Source organism: Pistacia vera, unplaced genomic scaffold, assembly GCF_008641045.1.
Source record: "Pistacia vera cultivar Batoury unplaced genomic scaffold, PisVer_v2 Contig733, whole genome shotgun sequence".
Classification (NCBI taxonomy): domain Eukaryota; kingdom Viridiplantae; phylum Streptophyta; class Magnoliopsida; order Sapindales; family Anacardiaceae; genus Pistacia; species Pistacia vera.
In genome coordinates, this window is record NW_022196594.1 from 157713 (window position 1) to 181253 (window position 23541).

The 23541-nt window shown below is 39.3% G+C and overlaps 1 protein-coding gene and 1 pseudogene across 1 annotated transcript; both read left to right on the forward strand.

Moving 5' to 3' along the window:
* Nucleotides 1–1967: 1967 nt before the first annotated feature.
* On the forward strand, nt 1968–17900 carry LOC116115211 (annotated as a pseudogene).
* Nucleotides 17901–21579: 3679 nt separating this feature from the next.
* LOC116115214 (probable O-methyltransferase 3) lies at nt 21580–22990 on the forward strand. Its single transcript, XM_031401374.1, has 2 exons — nt 21580–22381; nt 22505–22990. The coding sequence occupies exons 1-2, from the start codon at nt 21605–21607 to the stop codon at nt 22805–22807; spliced, it is 1080 nt and encodes a 359-aa protein (XP_031257234.1). The 5' UTR covers nt 21580–21604; the 3' UTR covers nt 22808–22990.
* The last annotated feature ends 551 nt before the right edge of the window (nt 22991–23541 follow it).

Genomic DNA, 23541 nt, shown 5'->3' on the forward strand with positions numbered 1-23541 from the left:
AATAACCACAACGAAAACAATAGAAAAATAAAATAAAATCCTAAACAGTAAACATGACAACAAAATAATGAAAGGGGTTATAGACAATGCAATCTAAAGTGAAACGAATAAATCTCCAATGGTAGAAAATATCAGATTAAAAACAACTAGTTCTCGGTTCAAGATCCACCTAAACATGCATTGGATATGAACTAACCGTAACATTATTCTATCTCGTTATTATGGAATTATTGACCCTAGGAAACAAGAAGCTCTGTTACCCGAATTTTTCCTTAATTGCCACTATTGAAATAAGCTCTTCAAGTAGATCCTAACCCTTGAACAACCTAGAATAAGCTCTCTAAGTTTAATTCAATGGTAGCCTTAAGAATTAGGAAAATAGATCAATCCAAGCAACAATCACGCAAGTTTAGATTATTTAACTTAGGTTCTGTTATTCAAGATAACAGACTGAAAACTTGTCCGTAATCATCTATCATCATGTGTTACTCATTGAATAGAAAGAGGACAATTACGTATCACACTTCCTAATTCTAATAGATAAAATTCCGATTAAACAATTCAACAAGCCATTACTAAATAACCCAAACAGAAAATTATAAACAATTAAAACAGAATAACATAAACAATTCCAATAAAAACGAGATTGAGAACAATGTTACTGAAGTTAAGTTACACCAACGACATGAATTCAAGCTTCGAAAGCCCCTTGAACTGAAGAAGAAAGATCAACCGCACATCTTGACGTAGAAAGTAAAAAAAACTAAAAACTAAACTCTCCTGTTGTTCTCTCCCTCCGTTTAACCTAACAACTCCCAAATAAATAATGCGTTTTTTTCCTTAATTCTCTCCCATGAAAAACGGAAATTAATTTCCTAGATCTTTGCTAAACGATAGACTTCCAAAACTGTCAAAATCTTATCAGATATGGAAAACATAATTCGTAATCCAGCTTGCACCAGGATTCTCGCAATGTAAAAGAACCTCTTCTGGGCTTGTTCACTTCATAAAAGTTGTAGTCCTGGATGTGTAGATGAATTTGGGCTTTTGAATCACCTGCTTTCGATATCTGAAGCTCCGGTTAGGCCCATTCGAAGACTCAATACACAGCCAGGAAATCCTTCCGCAAGTAGGATTCCAGGTTCAGTTTTGCAACTAATGGGGACCCAAACGAACTTGGATTCTCGTCCATAATACCTTCCTAGAAAGTTTGATTCGTCTACTTTACTTTTTCTGAAGAACACTTTTGCAATCGAGAAATCTAACTCCATAAAAAACCTGAAAAACGCAGCATTGGTTAGAATAACAAAAATCTGGAATTTCCTAATCTTTTCTCAATTATTTCATAAGGCATAAAACATAACAAAAAACATAATATGGAAGGAACAAAAATATATAAATTACTCTTTTATCAGACCACAACCAAAAAAGGAAAAAGCTTATTTCCCTGGACCACGAGAGGATATTGGGTGGTCCTCATGACAGCACAAAAGATGCAAAGAAAATATCTCAGCTGATAAAGATAAAAACGCAACTTGTGCAAAGTGAGTCAGACGTGCAATGTTAGCACAGCAGAAAAGTGTGCGCACACACGAAATGAAAAAGCAAAATGAAATGCAACATGCATATGTCTGACATAAGTGTGCAAGCACACATCCATTGTGCACACACATGAAAGGAAAAAACAAAAGGCATAAGCCTAACAATTGAACACGTGGAGGACAAAAAGAATTCCAACTTTTTGTTGGACCACAAACATATCTTTTCTCTTTCTTGGAGGACCACAGACAAAGTCTTACAACCTTTTAGGACCACATAAGGAAATTGTGATACATGTAAAGTTAGGTCACACAAGAATATCATGAATCAAAATAAACTTGATGGGCAAGATAATCAAAGAGAAAATGTCACTTGACAAAATGTGTCACCATAACATAAGTTTGACAAAAATATCAACAATCCTAAAGATGCATTTGGTGAATGGAGAACATGATAGCGAGCTTCTCAAAGCTCAAGCTCATGTTTGGAACCGCATTTTCAGCTTCATAAATTCCATGTCTCTTAAATGTTCTATTCAATTACGCATACCAAATGCCATCCACTACCATGGAAAACCCATGACCCTTAACCAGCTAATTACTGCGTTACTTGTTCACCCCTCCAAAACCCTCTTTGTCTACCGCCTCATGCACATTTTAACTCACTCTGGTTTCTTCACATTACAAAAAGTTAGTGAAAATGATGAAGAAAAGTACGTTTATGCTATCACCACTTCTTCACAACTCCTCCTTAAGGACAACCCCTTGAGTGTAAGTCCTTTCTAATGGCTATGCTCAATCATGTGTTAACAACACCATGGCACCATCTCAGCACTTGGTTTCAAAACGGTGATTCTACTCCTTTCGATACAGCTCACGGGAAGAAATTTTGGGAGTATGCTGAGAAAGAGCCAAAGGTTAACCATCTTTTCAATGAAGCCATGGCTAGTAATGCCCGATTTGTTACTAGCGTGGTGATTAATTGATAAGTGTGAGCATGTGTTCAAGGGGGCTGAAGTCGTTGATCGATGTTGGTGGTGGCAATGGAATTGTGGATAAGGCCATTGCTAAAGCTTTTCCTAACTTGGAATGCACTGTATATGATCTTCCACATATGGTTGCTGACATGCAAAGCCATGACTATAGACGAAAAAATCTACCTGTACGGAGGGGGGGTCTGATTCCATGAGGTTGAGGCCACTAGCGATCCGCTGCACCTGCACACGTAGAGAAACAAGCGTGAAGTGAACGAAAAACACAAGGGTGGTATTTTCCGTAGGCACTCCGACGCTCAAGTCAGCAAGGCTGAAAGAAGCTAGTATAGTGAGGGCTAGGGAGTAGAGACATTACTGGAAGTCTAATCGGGGATTGTGACTACGGCAGTGATATGAAGCTTTCAAGTAGGAGCTTTGAGTGTGAAGGTGTAATGTAATCTAATCTCCCTTGTGAGAGGGCTGGCCTCTGCTTATATAGTGATTGTCTGGTCTCCCAGTCCAAGTGGAGTAGGAGTCCTAGTGTGACTCTGATACAAACCCTAGAGGAATTAGGGCAGTGGTGAGCTGTCTTACCAGTGTTAAAATAGGAAGGTGATCCCGAACAGGAAAGTAACCTCGAGTAGGAAAGTGACCTGAACAGGAAGGTGACCTCGAATAGGAGACTAATCTGGAATAGGAAAGTGATATGTAGGTGCCATGGGCTTTGGACTTGCTCATAGGTTCATGAAGTGAACTGGGATTTGGAGGCCCGGACCTGATGGTTTGGGTCGACTGTATCTCGTATCAAATAGGCCGCATCAGGATTGGGACTGGTCTCTTTCTCATTCAGTCTCGTTCTTCTATTTGGGCCAATGATGATTTTCTGCCCTAACAGTTTGCCCCCTACTCTCTAAGTTAAGTTTTTCTTAAATCAGAGAGTAGGAAGCGATCGAGGCGCGCTCGGTCTCCCTTCTTGGATGGCCGATTGTCAGCGTAGCTAACCAATTTGATGTAGGTGATTCGTAGTCAAGGGTCGCTCAGTATCAAAACTGATCCGGAATGTGCAATCACCCCAAGAGGGTGTGCCCAATTGGTGTGAAGGGTCGAAAGGACTGAGATAACGAGACTTCTAGGGCTCATGTGCTCGTTCAGTGTGTCCTGTCGACTGGAGAAATGAACTAAAATCCCATGACAAGGGTATCCGCTTGGCATGCCGGGTCGAATGAGTTGGAGACGATGTTAAATTAAAGGTTCGTTCGGTTGGGTACTCGGGTGATCGAGTGGGATGGAATCGGCTTGGCCAGCTTGTTGGACCGTAAGACTTGCGCTTGTGATTCCACGGCGCTCTTTACTGGATGCCAAAGGGCCAAACAAAATGCGCAAACCTTTGACCTATGGCTGCCCACTCGTCTGCTATGGAAGACTGAATGGTTGAGGCCCCGTGGCTTGATCGCCTTGAGGGTGAACAAGTGCTAGACTGCTCCTAGCCAATCGCCCCGATTGGGAGAATCTCCTGGACGTGAAGCATGGGAGTGTTAGCTTCGTTGCGGGAGCTGACCTAATGCAATGTGCTAGCTCGGTCGGGTAGGAAGGGCGATTGAATCTTTAGACAGGTAAGTCTGTGTGTTGATCGGTGGCGTGGGGTGGGGTGAGTGGTGATAGTCAAAGTTTGAAAAGACCGGGTCGGTCGGTCGGTCGTTGGCATAGGGAGAGTGGTGATCCAATACTTGGTTCTTGGGGAGTGAGGATGGTGGAGTTGAGTCGGTCAGTCGGCTGGGTAGAGTGGAGATCCAATACTTGGTTCTTGGGGAGTGAGGATGGTGGAGTTGAGTCGGTCGGTCGGTTGGGTAGAGTGGAGATCCAATACTTGGTTCTTGAGGAGTGAGGATGGTGGAGTTGAGTCGGTCGGTCAGTTGGTCGGTAGGGTAGAGTGGAGATCCAATACTTGGTTCCTGGGGAGTGAGGATGGTGGAGTTGAGTCGGTCGGTCGGTCGGTCGGGTTGAGTGGAGATCCAATACTTGGTTCCTGGGGAGTGAGGATGGTGGAGTTGAGTCGGTCGGTCGGTCGGGTAGAGTGGACATCCAATACTTGGTTCCTGGGGAGTGAGGATGGTGGAGTTGAGTCATATGCTTGTGTTCTGATTTTGGTGCAGCCTAGTGGTTGAGTCGTGTGAACTCTATGTTGGTTGGGTTGGGTCGATGACTTGTCGATTTTGAGGTGTAAGAACCCTTCACTCGGTCTGGCCAATTGAATGTGTAGATTCATAAATCGAGTAGGGCCAATCGAAGGTGTGGATCCATGAATCGGGCAAGGCCGATCCAGAAGTGAAACTGTGGATCGAGCAAGGTCGATTCGAAGGTGTAAGTACGTGGATCGAGTAGGGCTGATCCGAAGGTCTAAATCCGTGGATCGGGCAGGGCCAATCCGAATGTTTAAATTCATAGATCGAGTAGGGTCAATCCAAAGGTGTAAATCCGTGGGTCGAGCAGGGTCGACCCGAAGGTATAAATCCGTGGGTCGAGCAGGGTCGACCCAAAGGTGTAAAAAATCCGTGAATCGTGCAGGGTCGATCTGAAGGTGTAAATCCTGTTAGTAAACGGTCCCGTATACGCAGCGGAAACGAAAAATAAAATAACAGGATCGTTTACAAGAGCCAAGATCAAGGGTATGATTTTAACAATTTATATTAAATAAAATCTGCATAAATATACAACATGAGTTAAGAGAAACAAACGCACGTTGAAGGCTCCTCCAAATTCGTCGTCGAACGTTTTGCTACCGATCCAAGTGTAGGATCGAACCTGCGTAGTCCGCCAGATCCTCTTTGGCTTCAAGATTAAGAAGAAAACAAAAATCAATTAAATTGATTTTAGGCTTAAGATGTTACTGCCGTGGGAGAAGCAAAAGGGCTGCTGTGTGTATTTTGTTTTACAAAGAAAAAAACTCTTTTTAAAATCACACACACTTTTCCTTTATACTTAAAAAACAATTTGCCCTAATCCCATACGGAATAGGCTTGGGCTCCAACCCAAACGCCCCATGTTGCCAAAACACCCAATTTGATTTATTTTAATTTCATCATTATCTCAATTAAAATCAATTATATATATATTATATAAATATATATTAACATTAACAATAATGATAATATATTTAAATATGTGCGAACACACATTAAACGTAATTTCACTTATTTAATTTTCTAACAAATTAAATAAAGGCTACGACCTCAGCAAATTTAATTGCACTGTGAAATTACCAAAATACCCTTTCGCTTAAAAGAAGAAAACGCCCTTCTTTCTTCTTGCATCTTAAATTGTCTTATATGTGTGTGACCCTTAGGCTCCTCATCATATCGGCAGTGTATAGTATTGCGATTAACACAATTAATCGTCTACTAATACACAGACCAAGATTGGCCCCTAGCAAGGCATCATGGCCACCCGATAGATTCGGATTCAGCAAAGTAGCACCTGTCAACGATATGGTTACCGTGCAATTCGATCCTTCATCATACGTATCTCGACGAGACGAAGGCATAGAAATAGTGTCAACCTTCGGTTACTCTCGATATTATTTATTCAGTTTCTGGACCAATGACCGTATTATAAACGGATAGAGCAACAACTCAATCCCACTGTGGCCACAGTTTTAGTGTCAGCCATATACTGAATTGCGCCGTGAGATAACTTTCTCCCATACCCGGGAGTGATAAATCCTCTGTCAATCCACCATAGTCTTGATACACTCCTTGATGCAGCCAATCACCCACGTATTGACAGCTCTGAAAAAACTGCGTTAGGCTAGTGTCAAACTATACCAATCGGTGCACAAGCACCCGGTGATCTCAAGTCTAAGGATCACATGCACCACCATTCGTTAGAGGATTTGTTCCATAGACACTGGGGTTACCATCCATATGGAATCCTCTGGTGGGTCAGTCAGTGAACTTGTGTGGTGTAATCGCCTACAACAAAAACACCATGTGTTGCACCAGGTTGTCACCAAACAACCTTGACAAGTGAGATCAGTCACTGCCTTTCGACAGGGTCGTTCAACACTATGATAGCCTTACCGTATTATCTGTGCCCTTAGTTCAGAATAATACGGGGCTGGACGTTTCTAGAATGGCCACCATATGTGCTTATAGGGTTCTCACTATCAAGATTTGAAACATTGATACCCTCGTCACGGCTCTACCATTCTAAGGACATATATCAATACATATTGCAATAATAATGGTTACGCGATATAGAATAAAAAGCCTTTATTGATTAATGAACATTATTACAAAGAGTCAATTCTACAATAATTGATTGGCTCTAGGGCATCTACTCTAACAATCTCCCACTTGCACTATAGCCAATCATTCATGCCCTCAACACTGAATGACCCAAGTGCCTGCACTATAGCCAGTCATTCATGCACTCAATGAATGACCCAAGTGCGTGCACTATAGCCGTCATTCATGCACTCAACATTGAATGACCCAAGTGCCCATCATGCTTCTGCTACAACAGAAACTTTAATAGGGGTGGTTGGTATTCTGCAAATCTGCACATTCCCTTTCATATCGATCCTTCAGATCAGATGAATCAACTAAGTAAGTGTTGGATTACTGGTGAGACCGTGTATCCTCAGCCACAACAATGGCTCATTGTTATCGCAGTACAACTATACTGGATTAGCAATGCTTGAAATCACATCAAGTTCAGTAATGAAATCTTGATCCAAACCGCCTGCACGGCTGCATTAAATAAGCGTTACACTTAGCATCAATTGTAGAATCCGTAGTACACCAATTTGAGCTCTTGCAGCTCACTGCAGTTATATTGAGACAAAAGTGTAATCCCAAATTGCGAACTATAATCATCCTTTTCCGTTTGGAAATGCGTTACTGTATTCTCTTACAGTGCGCTCATCTTTCCTCCAAATCCAAGAAATATATATTTAAGCCCTTTCAAGCACTTAAGAAGTCCATTGACACTCACCCAGTGTCATTCCTTGGTTAGTTGTATCTTCTACTAGTGCTGAATGAAATAAGACATCAATCTAAGTACATAACATATTGCTCACTTGAGCCTGATGACATCCACTACAAATGCTGAAGCACATTAGATATCAATTGAACATATAAGATGGATCCACTTGCTAAAGCATGTGGGATCCTCTTCATTCTATCTCTCTCATTGTGTGGTTAAAGACACATATCCTTACAGGATGACAATATGCCATCAGAAGAAATCCCTTCTTGGATTTTTCATACTGAATGTGTTCAGTACCTTGTCTATGTATTTGACTTAGTTTGAGCAACCTACACGATCTATCACGATAGATCTTTATTCCAAGGATGTAGGCTGTTTCCCTAAGTCCTTCATGGAGAAGCACTTGGATAACCAAGTCTTTACCGACTGCAAGTTCGGTATATCATTCCCGATCTATTGTATGTCATTGACATACAACATAGGAATGCTACTGCGCTCCCACTCACTTTCTTGTAAACACAGGGTTCATCTTCGTCTTGATAAAACCAAATTCTTTATGGCTTCATCAAAACGAATGTTCAGCTCCTTGAAGCTGCTTGAGTCCATAATGGATCTCTGCAACTTGCATACTTTTAGCTTGACTACAAGAACGAAACCATCAGGTTGTGTCATATACATCCTCCTCAAGGTTTCCATTCAGGAAAGCAGTTGACATCCATTTACCAAAACCATAGTCATGATATGCAGCAATTGCAAGCATAATCTGGATGGATTTAATCATGGCAACCGAAGAAAAGGTTTCTCATAGTCAATGCCATGAATTTGTTTGAAACCTTTGGCAACCAGCCGTGCTTTATAAGTATGCACGTTGCCATCCATGTCAGTTCTTCTTGAAGACCCATTTACACCCTATGGGTTTTACCCCTTCAGGTGGTTCCACCAGAGACCACACTGGTTCTGGTACATGGAGTCCATCTTAGATTCATGGCTTCAAGCCATTTAACGGAATCTGGATCCGATATAGGTCTTCGTAGGTTCTGGGTTCATCGTCTGGTGACAGTACGTCACCATCTTGAGTCACGAGATAACCGTATCTCTCGGGCTCATGGCATACTCTCCCAGATCTACGTAGCTCCTGTGCACTTGAGGTAGTTCACTTTGATCCACAAGTTGTGGAGTAACCTCTCATGATGCTAACCACTTCTTGTGGCACATCATCCCGCCTTCATCTAGTATGCCTTGTGGTTCTAGAATCATCGAGTTCTACTTTTCTCCCACTAGTACTTCTTAGAAAATATTCATTTTTAGGAAGACACCAGATCGAGTAACAAAAATTTTGCGCTCTTCTGGGTGATAGAAATAGTATCCTTTGGTCTCCTTTGGATACCCCACAAATATACATTTACAGGATTTTGGGCCAGCTTGTTCGAAGTCAATTTCTAACATAAGCTTCGCAACCCCAAATCCTTAGATAAGACAAGTTGGCTCTTCGCCCACTCCATAGCTCATATGGAGTCTTATCTACAGACTTTGAAGGCACACGGTTCAAAACGTGAGTCGCAGTCTCTAGGGCATAACCCCGAACGATGCAGGTAAATCACTAAAACTCATCATGGACCTAACCATGTCAAGTAAGGTCATATTCCTCCTTTCTGACACTCCATTGTGTTGGGTGTATAAGGAGGGGTGAGTTGTGATACTATCCCACATTCCTTCAGATATGTTTAGCTCAACTTGCCAAAGTTGGCATAGTAGTCATTTTTGAGATTATCCTGTTGTCTTTCTTAAGAACATATATTATGAAATAGTTCCATAAAGAATATTATTTATACTCAAGGACAATAAACATTAGTAAACTAATATTCTCATTTGTCCTATGTGGACACAGAAATATATATTTAGAAAAAAAAAAAACATAATAATCCACAAGTTCCAAGAAACAAGTCCATCGGTAAATCAAACGATAAGATCCTACAGCAAATGTAGCAGCACGTGCTTCATTTCCAACTGGTAGGTCCACCTCTCCCTCGGCGAGCAATTATACTCTACCGTAGTTCCTACACATCAATCAAATTGAGTACCACATCTTGTGTCAACTAGATGTTTATGGGAGAAGTTAATCTCAATAACATACCTGACGAAGAAGTAACATTCTTCTTCCCTTTTGCTAGGAAGGCCTTGCAATGTTTCCTCCAGTGACTGGGATTCCCACAGTGAGGACAAACACCTTTCTTTCTGCAACAGTCTTTCCATCGACTTCGAGCCCTTTCCTTTTCACTTGAGTTGGCTTCAACCAACGTCAATGTTTCTGACATTTTCATGCCTGACTCAGTAGTCTCACACAAATCCAGAAGCTCGGAAAGGGTATTCTTCTTATCTTTCTCAATAAAGTCATAGACAAATTGAGAATAAGAATCCGGTAATGATGTAATATTAGGTTTATTGCTAAACCTTCCAAGTCCACATCCCAAAATCTCAAGCTTGTTCATATACTCGATCCACTTGAGTATATGATCGCCAATTTTGGTACCCTCTTCCATCCTACATCTGAATAATGACCGAGACACCATATGCTTCTCATTTCTTCGAAGAAAATGAAGAATAGAAGCTAAACCATTTTCTGGCACTGCTGTCGCAGTAATGGTGCCATTGATGCAAGCACAATGTATCTAGTTATTTTGTTTGCATGGTTGCTTCACATATACATACCCAGTCTATGGATAGAACTATCAGCAGGCTCTGGTGATAGAGCTTGCTCAATGGTGTATAATCTATCGCTTGACTGAAGTATATTATTTATACTTCTATACCAGTCAACGAAATTTTCACCATTCCATTCTCCCAGTTCGATGATTTGTCGCAGTGATGTTGGGATCATTTTGCCAAATTTAAGTGAATCTACAAGTGCAGAAAAAATAACGTTATTACCATGTTCATTATTATTGTTTAATAGGTCTTTATTAAACGAAGCTCCCACTATTTTACTCAAGCCAATAGCCCTTACTATTAACTCGGGAAAGCCCGTTGACTTTCCTAGTGGACCGAGATCCCATCCTGCCCATTTCAAACCTTCGCTTGGCGAACAAGCCAAAATGAGTTGATAGGTGGCCAACAAACTAATCCACACCAGTTGATAGCTCCCACTACAACCTCAAATGTGAGAAAGCCAACAAGCCAATCACACAATCCAATGGACAGTACATGCCATCGTCCTCAAGTGTGATTTCAGTATCAGTAGAGTGGACACTACATGTCACCACGTACACACAATATGTGTATGCTCTACTATGCCTATGACGCAGTGTTATCAACCTTCGCTTTGGGAACAAGCAAAACCGTCATTTTAAGTCGACCCATCACCATTAAGGAAAACTCCAATGCATTTTAACCTCCACTGGTAGAAGTGTACCCTTCGCTTTGGCGAACAAGGTTTCGACGAACAGTGGTTTGATTAAAACCATGGTGATGGAAGGCTTTCGTGACTTAATATACTTTAATTGAGGGTTTTGTTATTTAATGTCTCACCAAATTATTATCTTGTTAGAATGACATTGTTGGCATGTTATCAAACATTAACCTTAGATGCATTCTAAACAAAATTAAATGTGCCGGTACATGGCCCAACTAAAACCGATTCCTCGAGTAGAGGAATCGGTGGGTCACCTAGGGGTCTGTAATAAAAATCTTGAGTCTTCAAGTATGGTTGCCTCGTCCTTTGCCGACTTCAAGTGCATACAAAAATATCTTTCTAAATTTACAATAAATAATTATAAAAATTCTTTACATCAATAAATTTAAAACCTCGATTTACATCGAGGGGAATTAGATGAGAAGAGAATGTACATCGAGAAGAGGAGAAAGGCAGGACACGCAGGCCTATTTAATAAAATACACCATACAACCCAAAAATAATTAAAACATTCACCTTAGGTCTAAGGCCATGTACCGGGCACCATGCAATATACAAACAAGTACAAAGCATACATTTCAAAAACAATCAATTTCTGAAATTTGTGGGTTAATTACAATTTACCCCCTGATAATTTGCAGATTTACAGTTTGGTCCAAAAGTTTTGAAACTTTGCATTTACCCCTGCACACTTGGAAGTGCGCTCGCTGCAGCGATGAGTATATCGCCGCAGCGACGACGATCGCCGCGGCGATGGATTATATCGCCGCGGCGACGACGATCGCTGCGGCGATGGTTTATATCGCGCGGCGAGCGTACACAGATCTGTAGCTCCGGATCTGTTCATACAGCAACCAAAAACATTCTAACTGGATTTTGCAATCAATCAAACACATTGATCTCAACAAAAACATCATGCATTAACCAAACAAGCAAATCATCAACAAATTAAATTAATCGATAATCAGTTTCTTAAAAACATATTTCAAGACAGATTTACACAGATTCAATATGGCAACATATATCATCAAATACATGTTATCAACCATACACATAAAATTGAAAAATTCAGTACCCCAGGCTCTGATACCACTGTTAGTAAACGGTCCCGTATACGCAGCGGAAACGAAAAATAAAATAACAGGATCGTTTACAAGAGCCAAGATCAAGGGTATGATTTTAACAATTATTATTAAATAAAATCTGCATAAATATAAAACTGAGTTAAGAGAAACAAACGCACGTTGAAGGCTCCTCCAAATTCGTCGTCAAACGTTTTGCTACCGATCAAGTGTAGGATCGAACCTCGTGTCCACACGAAGACAATCTCAAAAGAACCAAAGAGGGATTTGCAGATCCTCTTTGGCTTCAAGATTAAGAAGAAAACAAAATCAATTAAATTGATTTTTAGGCTTAAGATGTTACTGCCATGGGAGAAGCAAAGGGCTGCTGTGTGTATTTTGTTTTACAAAGAAAAAAACTCTTTTTTAAAATCACACACACTTTTCCTTTTATACTTAAAAAACAATTTGCCCTAATCCCATACGGAATAGGCTTGGGCCCAACCCAAACGCCCCATGTTGCCAAACATCCCAATTTGATTTATTATTTTCATCATCTCAATTAAAATCAATTAATATATAATATATATAAATAATATTAACATTTAACAATAATGATAATAATTTAAATATGTGCGAACACACATTTAACGTAATTTCATTATTTAATTTTCTAACAAATTAAATAAAGGCTACGACCTCAGCAAATTTAATTGCACTGTGAAATTACCAAAATACCCTTTCGCCTTAAAAGACGAAAACGCCTTCTTTTTCTTGCATCTTAAATTGTCTTCTATGTGTGTGACCCTTAGCTCTCCATATATCGGCAGTGTATAGTATTGCGATAACACCAATTAATCGTCTCACTAATACACAGACCAAGATTGGCCCTAGCAAGGATCATGGCCACCGATAGATTCGGATTCAGCAAAGTAGTACCTGTCAACGATATGGTTACCGTGCAATTCGATCCTTTCATCATACGTTATCTCGACGAGACGAAGGCATAGAAATAAGTGTCAACCTTCGGTTACTCTCGATTATTTATTCAGTTTCGGACCAATGACCCGTATTATAAACTGGATAGAGCAACAACTCAATCCCACTGTGGCCACAAGTTTAGTGTCATTGCCATATACTGAATTGCGCCGTGAGATAACTTCTCCCATACCCGGGAGGGATAAATCCTCTGTCAATCCACATAGTCTGATACACTCCTTGATGCAGCCAATCACCACCGTATGACAGCTCTGAAAAGAAATGGTTAGGCTAGTGTCAAACTATACCATCGGTGCACAAGGCACTCGGTGATCTAAGTCTAAGGATCACATGCACCACCATTCGTTAGAGGATTTGTTCCATAGACACTGGGGTTACCATCCATATGGAATCCTCTGGTGGGTCAGTCCAGTGAACTTGCTGTGGTGTAATCGCCTACAACAAACACCCATGTGTTGCACCAGGTTGTCACCAAACAACCTTGACAAGAGTGAGATCAGTCACTGCCTTTCGACAGGGTCGTTCAACACTATGATAGCCTTACCGATTATCGTGCCCTTAGTTCAGAATAATACTGGGGCTACGAACGTTTCTAGAATGGCCACATATGTGCTCATAGGGTTCTCACTATCAAGATTTGAAACACTTGATACCCTCGTCACGGCTCTACCATTCTAAGGACATATATCAATACATATTGCAATAATAATGGTTACGCGATATAGAATAAAAAGCCTTTTATTGATTAATGAACATATTACAAAGAGTCAGTTCTACAATATGATTGGCTCTAGGGCACTTACTCTAACAAATCCATGGTCGAGCAGGGTCGATCTAAAGATGTAAATTCGTGGATCGAGCAGGGTCGATCCGAAGGTGTAATTAACATTTGATCGAGTAGGGTCGATCCGAAGGTATAAATCTGTGGATTGAGCAGGGTCGATCTGAAGGTGTAATAAACATTTGATCGAGCAGGGTCGATCTAAAGATGTAAATTCGTGGATCGAGCAGGGTCGATCCGAAGGTGTAATTAACATTTGATCGAGTAGGGTCGATCCGAAGGTATAAATCTGTGGATTGAGCAGGGTCGATCTGAAGGTGTAATAAACATTTGATCGAGCAGGGTCGATCTAAAGATGTAAATTCGTGGATCGAGCAGGGTCGATCCGAAGGTGTAATTAACATTTGATCGAGTAGGGTCGATCCGAAGGTATAAATCTGTGGATTGAGCAGGGTCGATCTGAAGGTGTAATAAACATTTGATCGAGCAGGGTCGATCTAAAGATGTAAATTCGTGGATCGAGCAGGGTCGATCCGAAGGTGTAATTAACATTTGATCGAGTAAGGTCGATCTGAAGATGCAAATCCGTGGATCGAGCAGGGCCGATCCGAAAAAGGTGTAATTATGTGGATCGAGCAGGGTCGATCCAAAGATGCAAATCAGTGGATCGAGCAAGGTCGATCCGAAGGTGTAATTAACATTTGATAGAGCAAGGTTGATTTTGAAGATGTATATCCGTGGATCGAGTAGGGCCGATCCGAAGGTGTAATTACGTGGATCGAGCATGGTCGATCCGAAGATGCAAATTTGTGGATCGAGCAAGGTCGATCCGAAGGTGTAATAAACATTTGATCGAGCAGGGTCGATCTAAAGATGTAAATCCGTAGATCGAACAAGGTCGATCCGAAGGTGTAATTACATGGATAGAGTAGGGTCGATCAAAAGATACAAATCCGTGGATCGAGCAGGGCCGATCCGAAGGTGTAATTACGTGGATCGACCAGGGTCGATCCGAAGATGCAAATCCGTGGATCGAGTAGGGCCAATCCGAAGTGTGAAAGCTCATGAATCGGGCAAGGCTGATTCGAAGGTATCAGTTGCTGAATAATGCTTCATTGAATTCAGGTCGTGAGACCGATTGTCTATGAAGGCAGTGGATGGGCCCACTCATCCTTTTTAAATAAAAAATGAAAAGACAACAAATATTTAGATTGATTTCACCTAAAAGTAGTAGCATGTGGGATGGATTGCGTTCCAACTGTTGCTCATGTCTTTGCCTTTGGGAGTTTGGAGCAGGTAGGCACCCTTCCCTGCTTCTTTGGTGACCTTGTAGGGCCTACCATCGATCTGAGCTCTGGCCTCCTATCGTTCTGCATTCAGTATACCTGGCGTGAATTGCCTGATTCATCTCATCTTCCTCCCACCTTATTTGAATCGTTGCTCTGGCCAAGGCGTCTTCCATTATGGTGCAACCTAGCTTCGTCAATTCTTTGTATAGTTCGCCATCCGGGAAGAGACCTTTTTTGAAGGCGTCTATGGCTGTCTCAGGGTTACAAGAAGGGATGCAAATCTTCTCTTTGTTGAATCTGCTGACATGCTCTCTTAGTGGCTCTCCCCTCCTCTAGTATACTCTATATAGATCGACCGACAGCATCTCGAGTTTCTTGCTGCTGGCGAACTGCTCCACAAAGGTGTCGGTGAGCTGAGTGAATGAGTCAATGTAACCGTTCGAGAGATTTGTGTACCACTGGAGTGCTGGACCGGATAAGCTTGAACCAAAACTCTTGCACATGCAGGCTTCCCTCAGCGCTCGGGATATTGAGACAGTGAACATCCGCTACTTGTATGAGGCTATGTGATCATCTGGGTCGGTTGTGGCGTCGTAGCGTTTCATGCTGGGAATAGTAAACTTCTGGGGCATGTCGGCTAGGGCGATCTCGTCCACAAAGGGTGAATCCGCGTAACAGTGAGGCTTGCTCTTCTTGGTCGGGACCGACATTCCTGGGATGCGCCTCATCACTGCCTCTACATTAGCCAGCCTCTTGGCCAGTACCTGTTTCATAGGAGAAGGGGATACCACTAGGTCATCCCGTTTGACTGGGTCAACCATCGCATTCGTCCTTGGCATATTCCGTTGGGTCATCCCACGCGGTATAGTCTGGTGGATCATTCCTTCGTGCACACCCTGGTAACCCGGATCTCCGTTCATTCCCTCTGGTCGGATGACTCCCATGGTAACTGATTTGGTTTTTCGCCCTACATGAATGGTCAAGGGGGTTGTTTGATATTCGTTCGATCTGTTAGGATGGGTGGGCTCGAGTGCTATAGTTTGGTTGGGTTGGCCGTTCAACCCGTGAGGGTGAGCCGAGCCGAATGGTGTTTGTGTGGGGATGGTTAACTGGAGGTGAGGCTGGATGGTAAGAATGGGTTGGTCTTGCAGGTGTGGGCTCTCTGTCTCTTAGGCGTCTTGATCTCGAGATTGGGGTGGACCGGATGAATGGCATTCTGTTGGCAGATCCTTTCCTCCATGAGTCAGGATCGAGTCGTCGACCACCGATGAACTTAATGGACGTGGCCTTTTACCGGAGGCCGAGGGTCTGTGCTCTGGGGTTTGGAAAGGTTGCATGGATGGAACTGGGGCGCGGAATCAATTGGGAGGTACCTGGCAAGGCAGAAGCTCCAGATCATAGAACTGACTCACCTTCTCTTTAAGAGACTGGTTTTCGGCCATGATGGATGCGTTTTCGCTCCGGAGTGCATTGTTTTCGGCTTCCAGTGCGGCCATCTTGTCTGAATTTTGTTGCAAGAGAGCGACCAGAGCCTCTAGTCTAGCCTCGAGGCCGGAGTTAGCGTTGTCCGAAGGGTCAGCCATGAAAAATTCCTCTACGTAGCAAGGTTCGTCGAGTTGAATGATTGCTAGAGGCCCTACGATGGGCGCCAAACTGTAGATGTAAAAATCTACCTGTATGGAAGGGGGGTCTGATCCCGTGAGGTTGAGGCCACTAGTGATCCGCTGCACCTGCACACGTAGAGAAACAAGCATGAAGCGAACGGGAAACACCAGGTGGTGTTTGCCGTAGGCACTCCGATGCTCAAGTCAACAAGGCTGAAAGAAGCTAGTATAGTAAGGGCTAGGGAGTAGAGACATTACCGGAAGTCTAGTTGGGGACTATGACTACGGCAGTGATGTGAAGCTCTCAAGTAGGAGCTTCGGGTGTGAAGGTGTAATATAATATAATCTCCCTTGTGAGAGGGCTGACCTCTGCTTATATAGTGATTGTCTGGTCTCCCAGTCCTGGTGGGAGTAGGAGTAGTGTGACTCTGATACAAACCCTAGAGGAATTAGGGCAGTGGTGAGCTGTCTTACCAGTGTTCGAATAAGAAGGTAATCCCGAACAGGAAAGTAACCTCGAGTAGGAAAGTGACCTAAACAGGAAGGTGACCTCGAATAGGAGACTGATCTGGAATAGGAAAGTGATATGTGGATGCCGTGGGCTCTGGACTTGCTCATAGGTCCAGGAAGTGAACTGGGATTTGGAGGCCCAGACTTGATGGTTTGGGCCGATTGTATCTCGTATCAAATGGGCCTAATCCGAATGGGGCCGCATCGGGATTGGGCCTGGTCTCTTCCTCATTCAGTCTCGTTCTCCTATTTAGGCCAAGGACGATTTTTGACCCTAACAATGACCAATCTCAAATATGCCAGAGGCAATATGTTTGAGGCTGTTCCTTCTGCAGATGCAGTCTTACTTAAGGTAATTTTGAAGTTATTACTCCCAATATCTTCTTCAACGTAATATTTTTCTATCCTTGATAATATTTATTAGTTGTTGTTTCATGTTTGAAAAATTTTACTGACGTTGTGATTGATAAGAAGTGGATATTACACGATTGGAGCGATGAAGAATGCGTGAAGATTCTGAAGATATGTAAGGAAGCGATTACAAGCAACGGGAAAATGGGGAAAGTGATTATAATAGACATGTTGGTAGAGAAGAAAGAAGGGGATAATGAGTGACTGAAACGCAACTCTTCTTTGACATGATGATGATGGTGTTGGTTACAGGGAAAAAGCGAGATGAGAAAGAATGGGCCAAGCTTCCCCTGGAAGCTGGTTTCACTCGCTATAAAATAACCCCAATATTAGGTTAAGGATATCTCCTTGAAGTTTATCCTTGAGAAACTGGCTAGTTTTTTTCCATGAAAACTTGTTCTGGTTTGTGATCAGAGTGTCTATTATTTTGCAATATTTAAAGAGTTCTGTGTGGAGAAAAAGTATTTTATTTTAGATCTGTGTTTTTAATTTAATTCATGCCCTCTAATGAGTGGAAATGTTATATGAAATAAATTCAAGCAATAATTACCGATTTTGAGTTTTTGTTTTCCATTACTGATCCAAAATCCCTTTATTTACTAATATTAGGATTGATATTAGAATAATTAAAAAGATCTCCATACAATTGTTATACATCTACTTAATTTATGTAATTAATACTATTCTGAAGATGCAACGTAGTGAAAAGGATTAATAGAATATATACAAACTTACTTTGACAAATTGATTTATTTAAATATAACTGAATGTCTTAAAATTAGAGATAAATTAAATAAACTAAAATAATTTGTTAACATATAGGATTGTCACATTAATTATTAAGAAACAGTTTAAACTCATCTACATCAACTTGTGTGATTAATTTTTATACATTACATTATTCATAATAAAAGTTCTGAGTGAAACAATCAATAACTACCCCAATATATTATGTGAATTCTTATGACAAAATCAATCCAATACTTTAATTATTAATTAATTAATTAGAGTTTTAAATATGTATGAGACTTAATTATTGCATATATACGACTGTTATGGAGACCATTATAGTCCCACCCTAACTAGATTAAAAAAAAAAGTAGAGCCACACAGATAGAATCAGTCGGCCTTGAGGTCATTTCGATGCACAGCCATCGAAAGTTATATATCAAATTTATACACCGAATGACGTGATAGATTCCTGATCGTCGATTGATATTAAATTAAAATTAATCAACGATCAGGATTTTATTACGTCATTCGGTGCATGTAGTATTACTCTTCGATGCACTACTCTTAATAATTGATGTGCACGTTTAAACTCATTTTAGATAACCAGTCCAATCATCATCATGCATCATTTCTATATCAATTTAATAAATTCAATCAGTTAGGTTGTGTATGTTTCCCTATTAAAACCTATTATCTTATATTAAAAAAAAAAAACATTTTAATATTCTTAAAATTTAATTATATTATACTCAAAAATTTTAAAGCTTTAAAATTAATAAAAATACTATCATCTTTCTCAATAACAGTTTTAAAATTAACCCAAAAAAAATCATCCATCCAAGCCACTACAGTCTCCATTATAGCCACCATTAGACTCTTATGTAGATCTGTCCATTTCTAACAAGATCTATCATATATCTAATTGAAAATAGTTAAATTTATTATCAAAGATCTAACCATTGTAACTTAATTTAACTTTTTTTAAAATATTATTCTAATTACTAAACAAATACATTTTCAACTTCTATGAAATGGACAAAAACAATGAGTTAATAGTTTGATTGTGCTTCTTTTCTCTCCAAATTTTCTAATATCAATTAACTTTTGTGAAATGAACAAAAACAGTGAGTTAAGATCTCCAAATTAGACTGGACAGTTGAATAAATATTGTGAAAGATCACAATAATTTCGGGACTTTCAATGTTAGATTGGACAGTTGATTAAATATTGCGAATGCTCACAATAATTTCGGGACTTTTATGTTAGATTGGACAGTTGATTAAATATTGCGAAAGATCATAATTTCGGGACTTTTATGTTAGATTGGACAGTTGATTAGATATTGCGAAAGATCACAATAATTTCGTGTTAGATTAGTTGTCATCTTTTCTTTAACGTGCGTCAAAGAGTTAATTAGAATTTATTAAGGGAATTTTATCACAGACAAGATCTTGCAAATCTTAAAATAGCAGCATCGTGTAACCACTAAGCACCAAAACCCTACATGAACTAGAAGTCGAGAATATATATATATATATATATGTGTGTCTGTGTATTTGTGCATTGAAGTAACAAGAATTGACAAATTTCAGTGACTCTTCATTTTTACTGTAACTATATAGGCAGATTGATCTTAATTTTTATCTGGCACATCTATATAATAAGGAGTGACCTCTTTTAAATTGTATATATCTTTTTTAAGGAAAATATTATCCTTATAAAGACAATACAAAGAAAATTATAAAGTGATATCAGAAAGAAAAAAATAAAGAAAAAAAAGAAAAAGAGGGAGAAAGAGTAAGAAAAATCATAAAAATAAAGAGTAAAAATTATCTTTGTATGTCCTCTTTATTTTTTTCTTTGTAAGACTAGTATTACTCTTTTTTTAATTAAAATTTTAAGAGTCCACTTGCCGATTTTCCTCATCCACAGTTTACTTGATAAATTAGCTTGAGCCACATAATTTAATTATTATATAAAAAGTACCCCACCAAAGGGAAATTGGATATAAATCACATGAAAGTCATTTTAAAAATTAAAACAGTAAATCTTTTTTATTTGAAAACATGTAAAAGATGATGAAATATATAAGTAAATAATATGAAGCTATGGGCCAAGGAACATACAGAGGAGAGTTAGTTTCACGGCGCAGCTGAAAATTATTATAAAAGAAGATATTATATTGCCCCTATTTCAATCCCTATTCGAACCTCATCCTGATTGCCATAGTTATTATGTAAAATTACTTATTTTTACTTTATAATGATAATATGATTAAGGAGATAAGATGAAAGATTGAAGAAGGATGAAAGTGTAAAAAGAGATGGATATGGGCTCCCATTCCATTTGATATGATATGAGAGAAAAAAAATCTCCATATACTTTTAAATGCCCACTCTAAAGGCTTAGGTAGCCTTCAAAATATCTTGAAGAAAATTAAAGAGAGAAACATCATCTTTATCCTAATACTGTCACTTGTCGTTCATGAACTGACACATACAGTATTCAATTAATGACCTTCAGTATGGCTTCTATGGATAAAGGGTCCACACCATCATTTAACAACTTGAACTTGTTGTAGGTCATCTCTTTTGCGCATTTACCATCTCGAAATAACACATCTTCTAAACTCGCAACTTTGAGCTATACCACTTATTATCTACGATATTTACGTACAAACAAAAAAAATTTATTATAATTTCATAAACATAATATATATCAATACATAACATCATCAACCTAATACAAAATTAATAGAATAAAAATAATTTTAATTTTTAACCATATTTAACTTAATAATTAAAATAAAAATAATCTCAATTTCTAAAATACTTTATCGATAGTATTTAATAACCTTACATTAAATACTTTATGTTCTCATATTCTCTCATAACTTTAAACTAGTTCTCAACTCTATATTTAAAATTATCATATGAGATATTTTATTTTTAATAGAATTTATAATTCAATTTCTGATAAAGGCTTATAATTCTATTCTTATTTATAATTATATTTTTTATTAAATAATTTTCTTAAAAATATACAATTTTACATCAAAACAGAAAAACCAATTACAATATCCCAACAAAAAAATAACATTATATGTAGTGCATAATTAAAATGCGATATTTTCTCAAATGCATGTTGCATGTCTACAATTTCAGTACATTTTCCTGGATAACTCCTTTTCTGGGTCGCTTCCTGGGTGGGTCGGTTACTAAAACATTGCTATATAGAGACCTCAATATCTTACACAAATCACACAAACAATTATAAGGGGCCTAGGAATAAGCTTAGATAGATCCTAAAGATGCATTTGGTGAATGGAGAACATGATAGCGAGCTTCTCCAAGCTCAAGCTCATGTTTGGAACCACATTTTCAGCTTCATAAATTCCATGTCTCTTAAATGCGCTATTCAATTAGGCATACCAGATGCAATCCACTACCATGGAAAACCCATGACCCTAAACCAGCTGATTACTGCCTTACCAGTTCACCCCTCCAAAACCCTCTTTGTCTACCGCCTCATGCGTATTTTAACTCACGCTGGTTTCTTCACATCACAGAAAGTTAGTGAAAATGGTGAAGAAGAAGAGTACGTTTATGCTATCACCACTTCTTCACTACTCCTCCTTAAGGACAACCCCTTGAGTGTAAGTCCTTTTCTTATGGCTATGCTCAATCCTGTGTTGACAACACCATGGCACCATCTCAGCACTTGGTTTCAAAACGGTGATTCTACTCCTTTCGATACAGCTCACGGGAAGAAATTTTGGGAGTATGCTGAGAAAGAGCCAAAGGTTAACCATCTTTTCAATGAAGCCATGGCTAGTGATGCCCGATTAGTTACTAGCGTGGTGATTGATAAGTGTAAGCATGTGTTCAAGGGGCTGAAGTCGTTGATCGATGTTGGTGGTGGCACTGGAACGGTGGCTAAGGCCATTGCTAAAGCTTTTCCCAACTTGGAATGCACTGTATATGATCTTCCACATGTGGTTGCTGACATGCAAAGCCATGACAATCTCAAATATGCCGGCGGCAATATGTTTGAGGCTGTTCCTTCTGCAGATGCAGTTTTACTTAAGGTAATTTTGAAGTTATTACTCTCAGTCTCTTCTTCAACGTAATATTTTTTCTATCCTTGAAAATATTTATTAGTTGTTGTTTCATGTTTGAAAAATTTTACTGACGTGGTGATTGATAAGTAGTGGATATTACACGATTGGAGCGATGAAGAATGCGTGAAGATTCTGAAGAAATGTAAGGAAGCGATTACAAGCAACGGGAAGATGGGGAAAGTGATTATAATAGACATGTTGGTAGAGAAGAAAGAAGGGAATGATGAGTCGACTGAAACGCAACTCTACTTTGACATGCTGATGATGGTGTTGGTTTCAGGGAAAGAGCGAGATGAGAAAGAATGGGCCAAGCTTTTCCTGGAGGCTGGTTTCACTCGCTATAAAATAAACCCAATATTAGGTTTAAGGTCTCTCATTGAGGTTTATCCTTGAGAAGCTGGCTACTTTTTTTTTTCATGAAAACGTGTTCTGGTTTGTGATCAGAGTGTCTATTATTTTGCAATATTTAAAGAGTGCTCTGTGGGAAAAAAGTATTTTATTTTAGATCTGTGTTTTTAATTTAATTAATGCCCTCTAATGAGTGGAAATGTTATATGAAATAAATTCAAGCAATAATTACTGATTTGAGTTTTTGTTTTCCATTAATGATCCAAGATCCCTTTATTCACAAATATTAGGATTAATATTAGAATAATTGAAAAGATCTCCATATACATCTACTTAATTTATATAATTAATAGTATGCTGTAGTAAAAAGGATTAATAGAATATATACAAACTTACTTAGACAAATTGATATATTTAAATATAACTGAATGTCTTAAAATTAGAGATAAATTAAAATAATTTGTTAACATATAGGATTGTCACATTAATTTTCAAGAAACAGTTTAAACTCATCTACATCAACTTGTATGATTGATTTTTATACATTACATTATTCATAATATAAGTTATGAGTGAAACAATCAATAACTATCCTAATATTATGTGAATTCTTATGACAAAACCAATCTAATACTTTAGTTATTAATTAATTAATTAGAGTTTTAAATATGTATGAGACTTATATACGACTGTTATGGAGATCATTACAGTCCCACCCTGACTAGATTAAAAAAAAAAAAAAAAAGTGGAGCCACACGGATCGTCGAATCGGTCGGCCT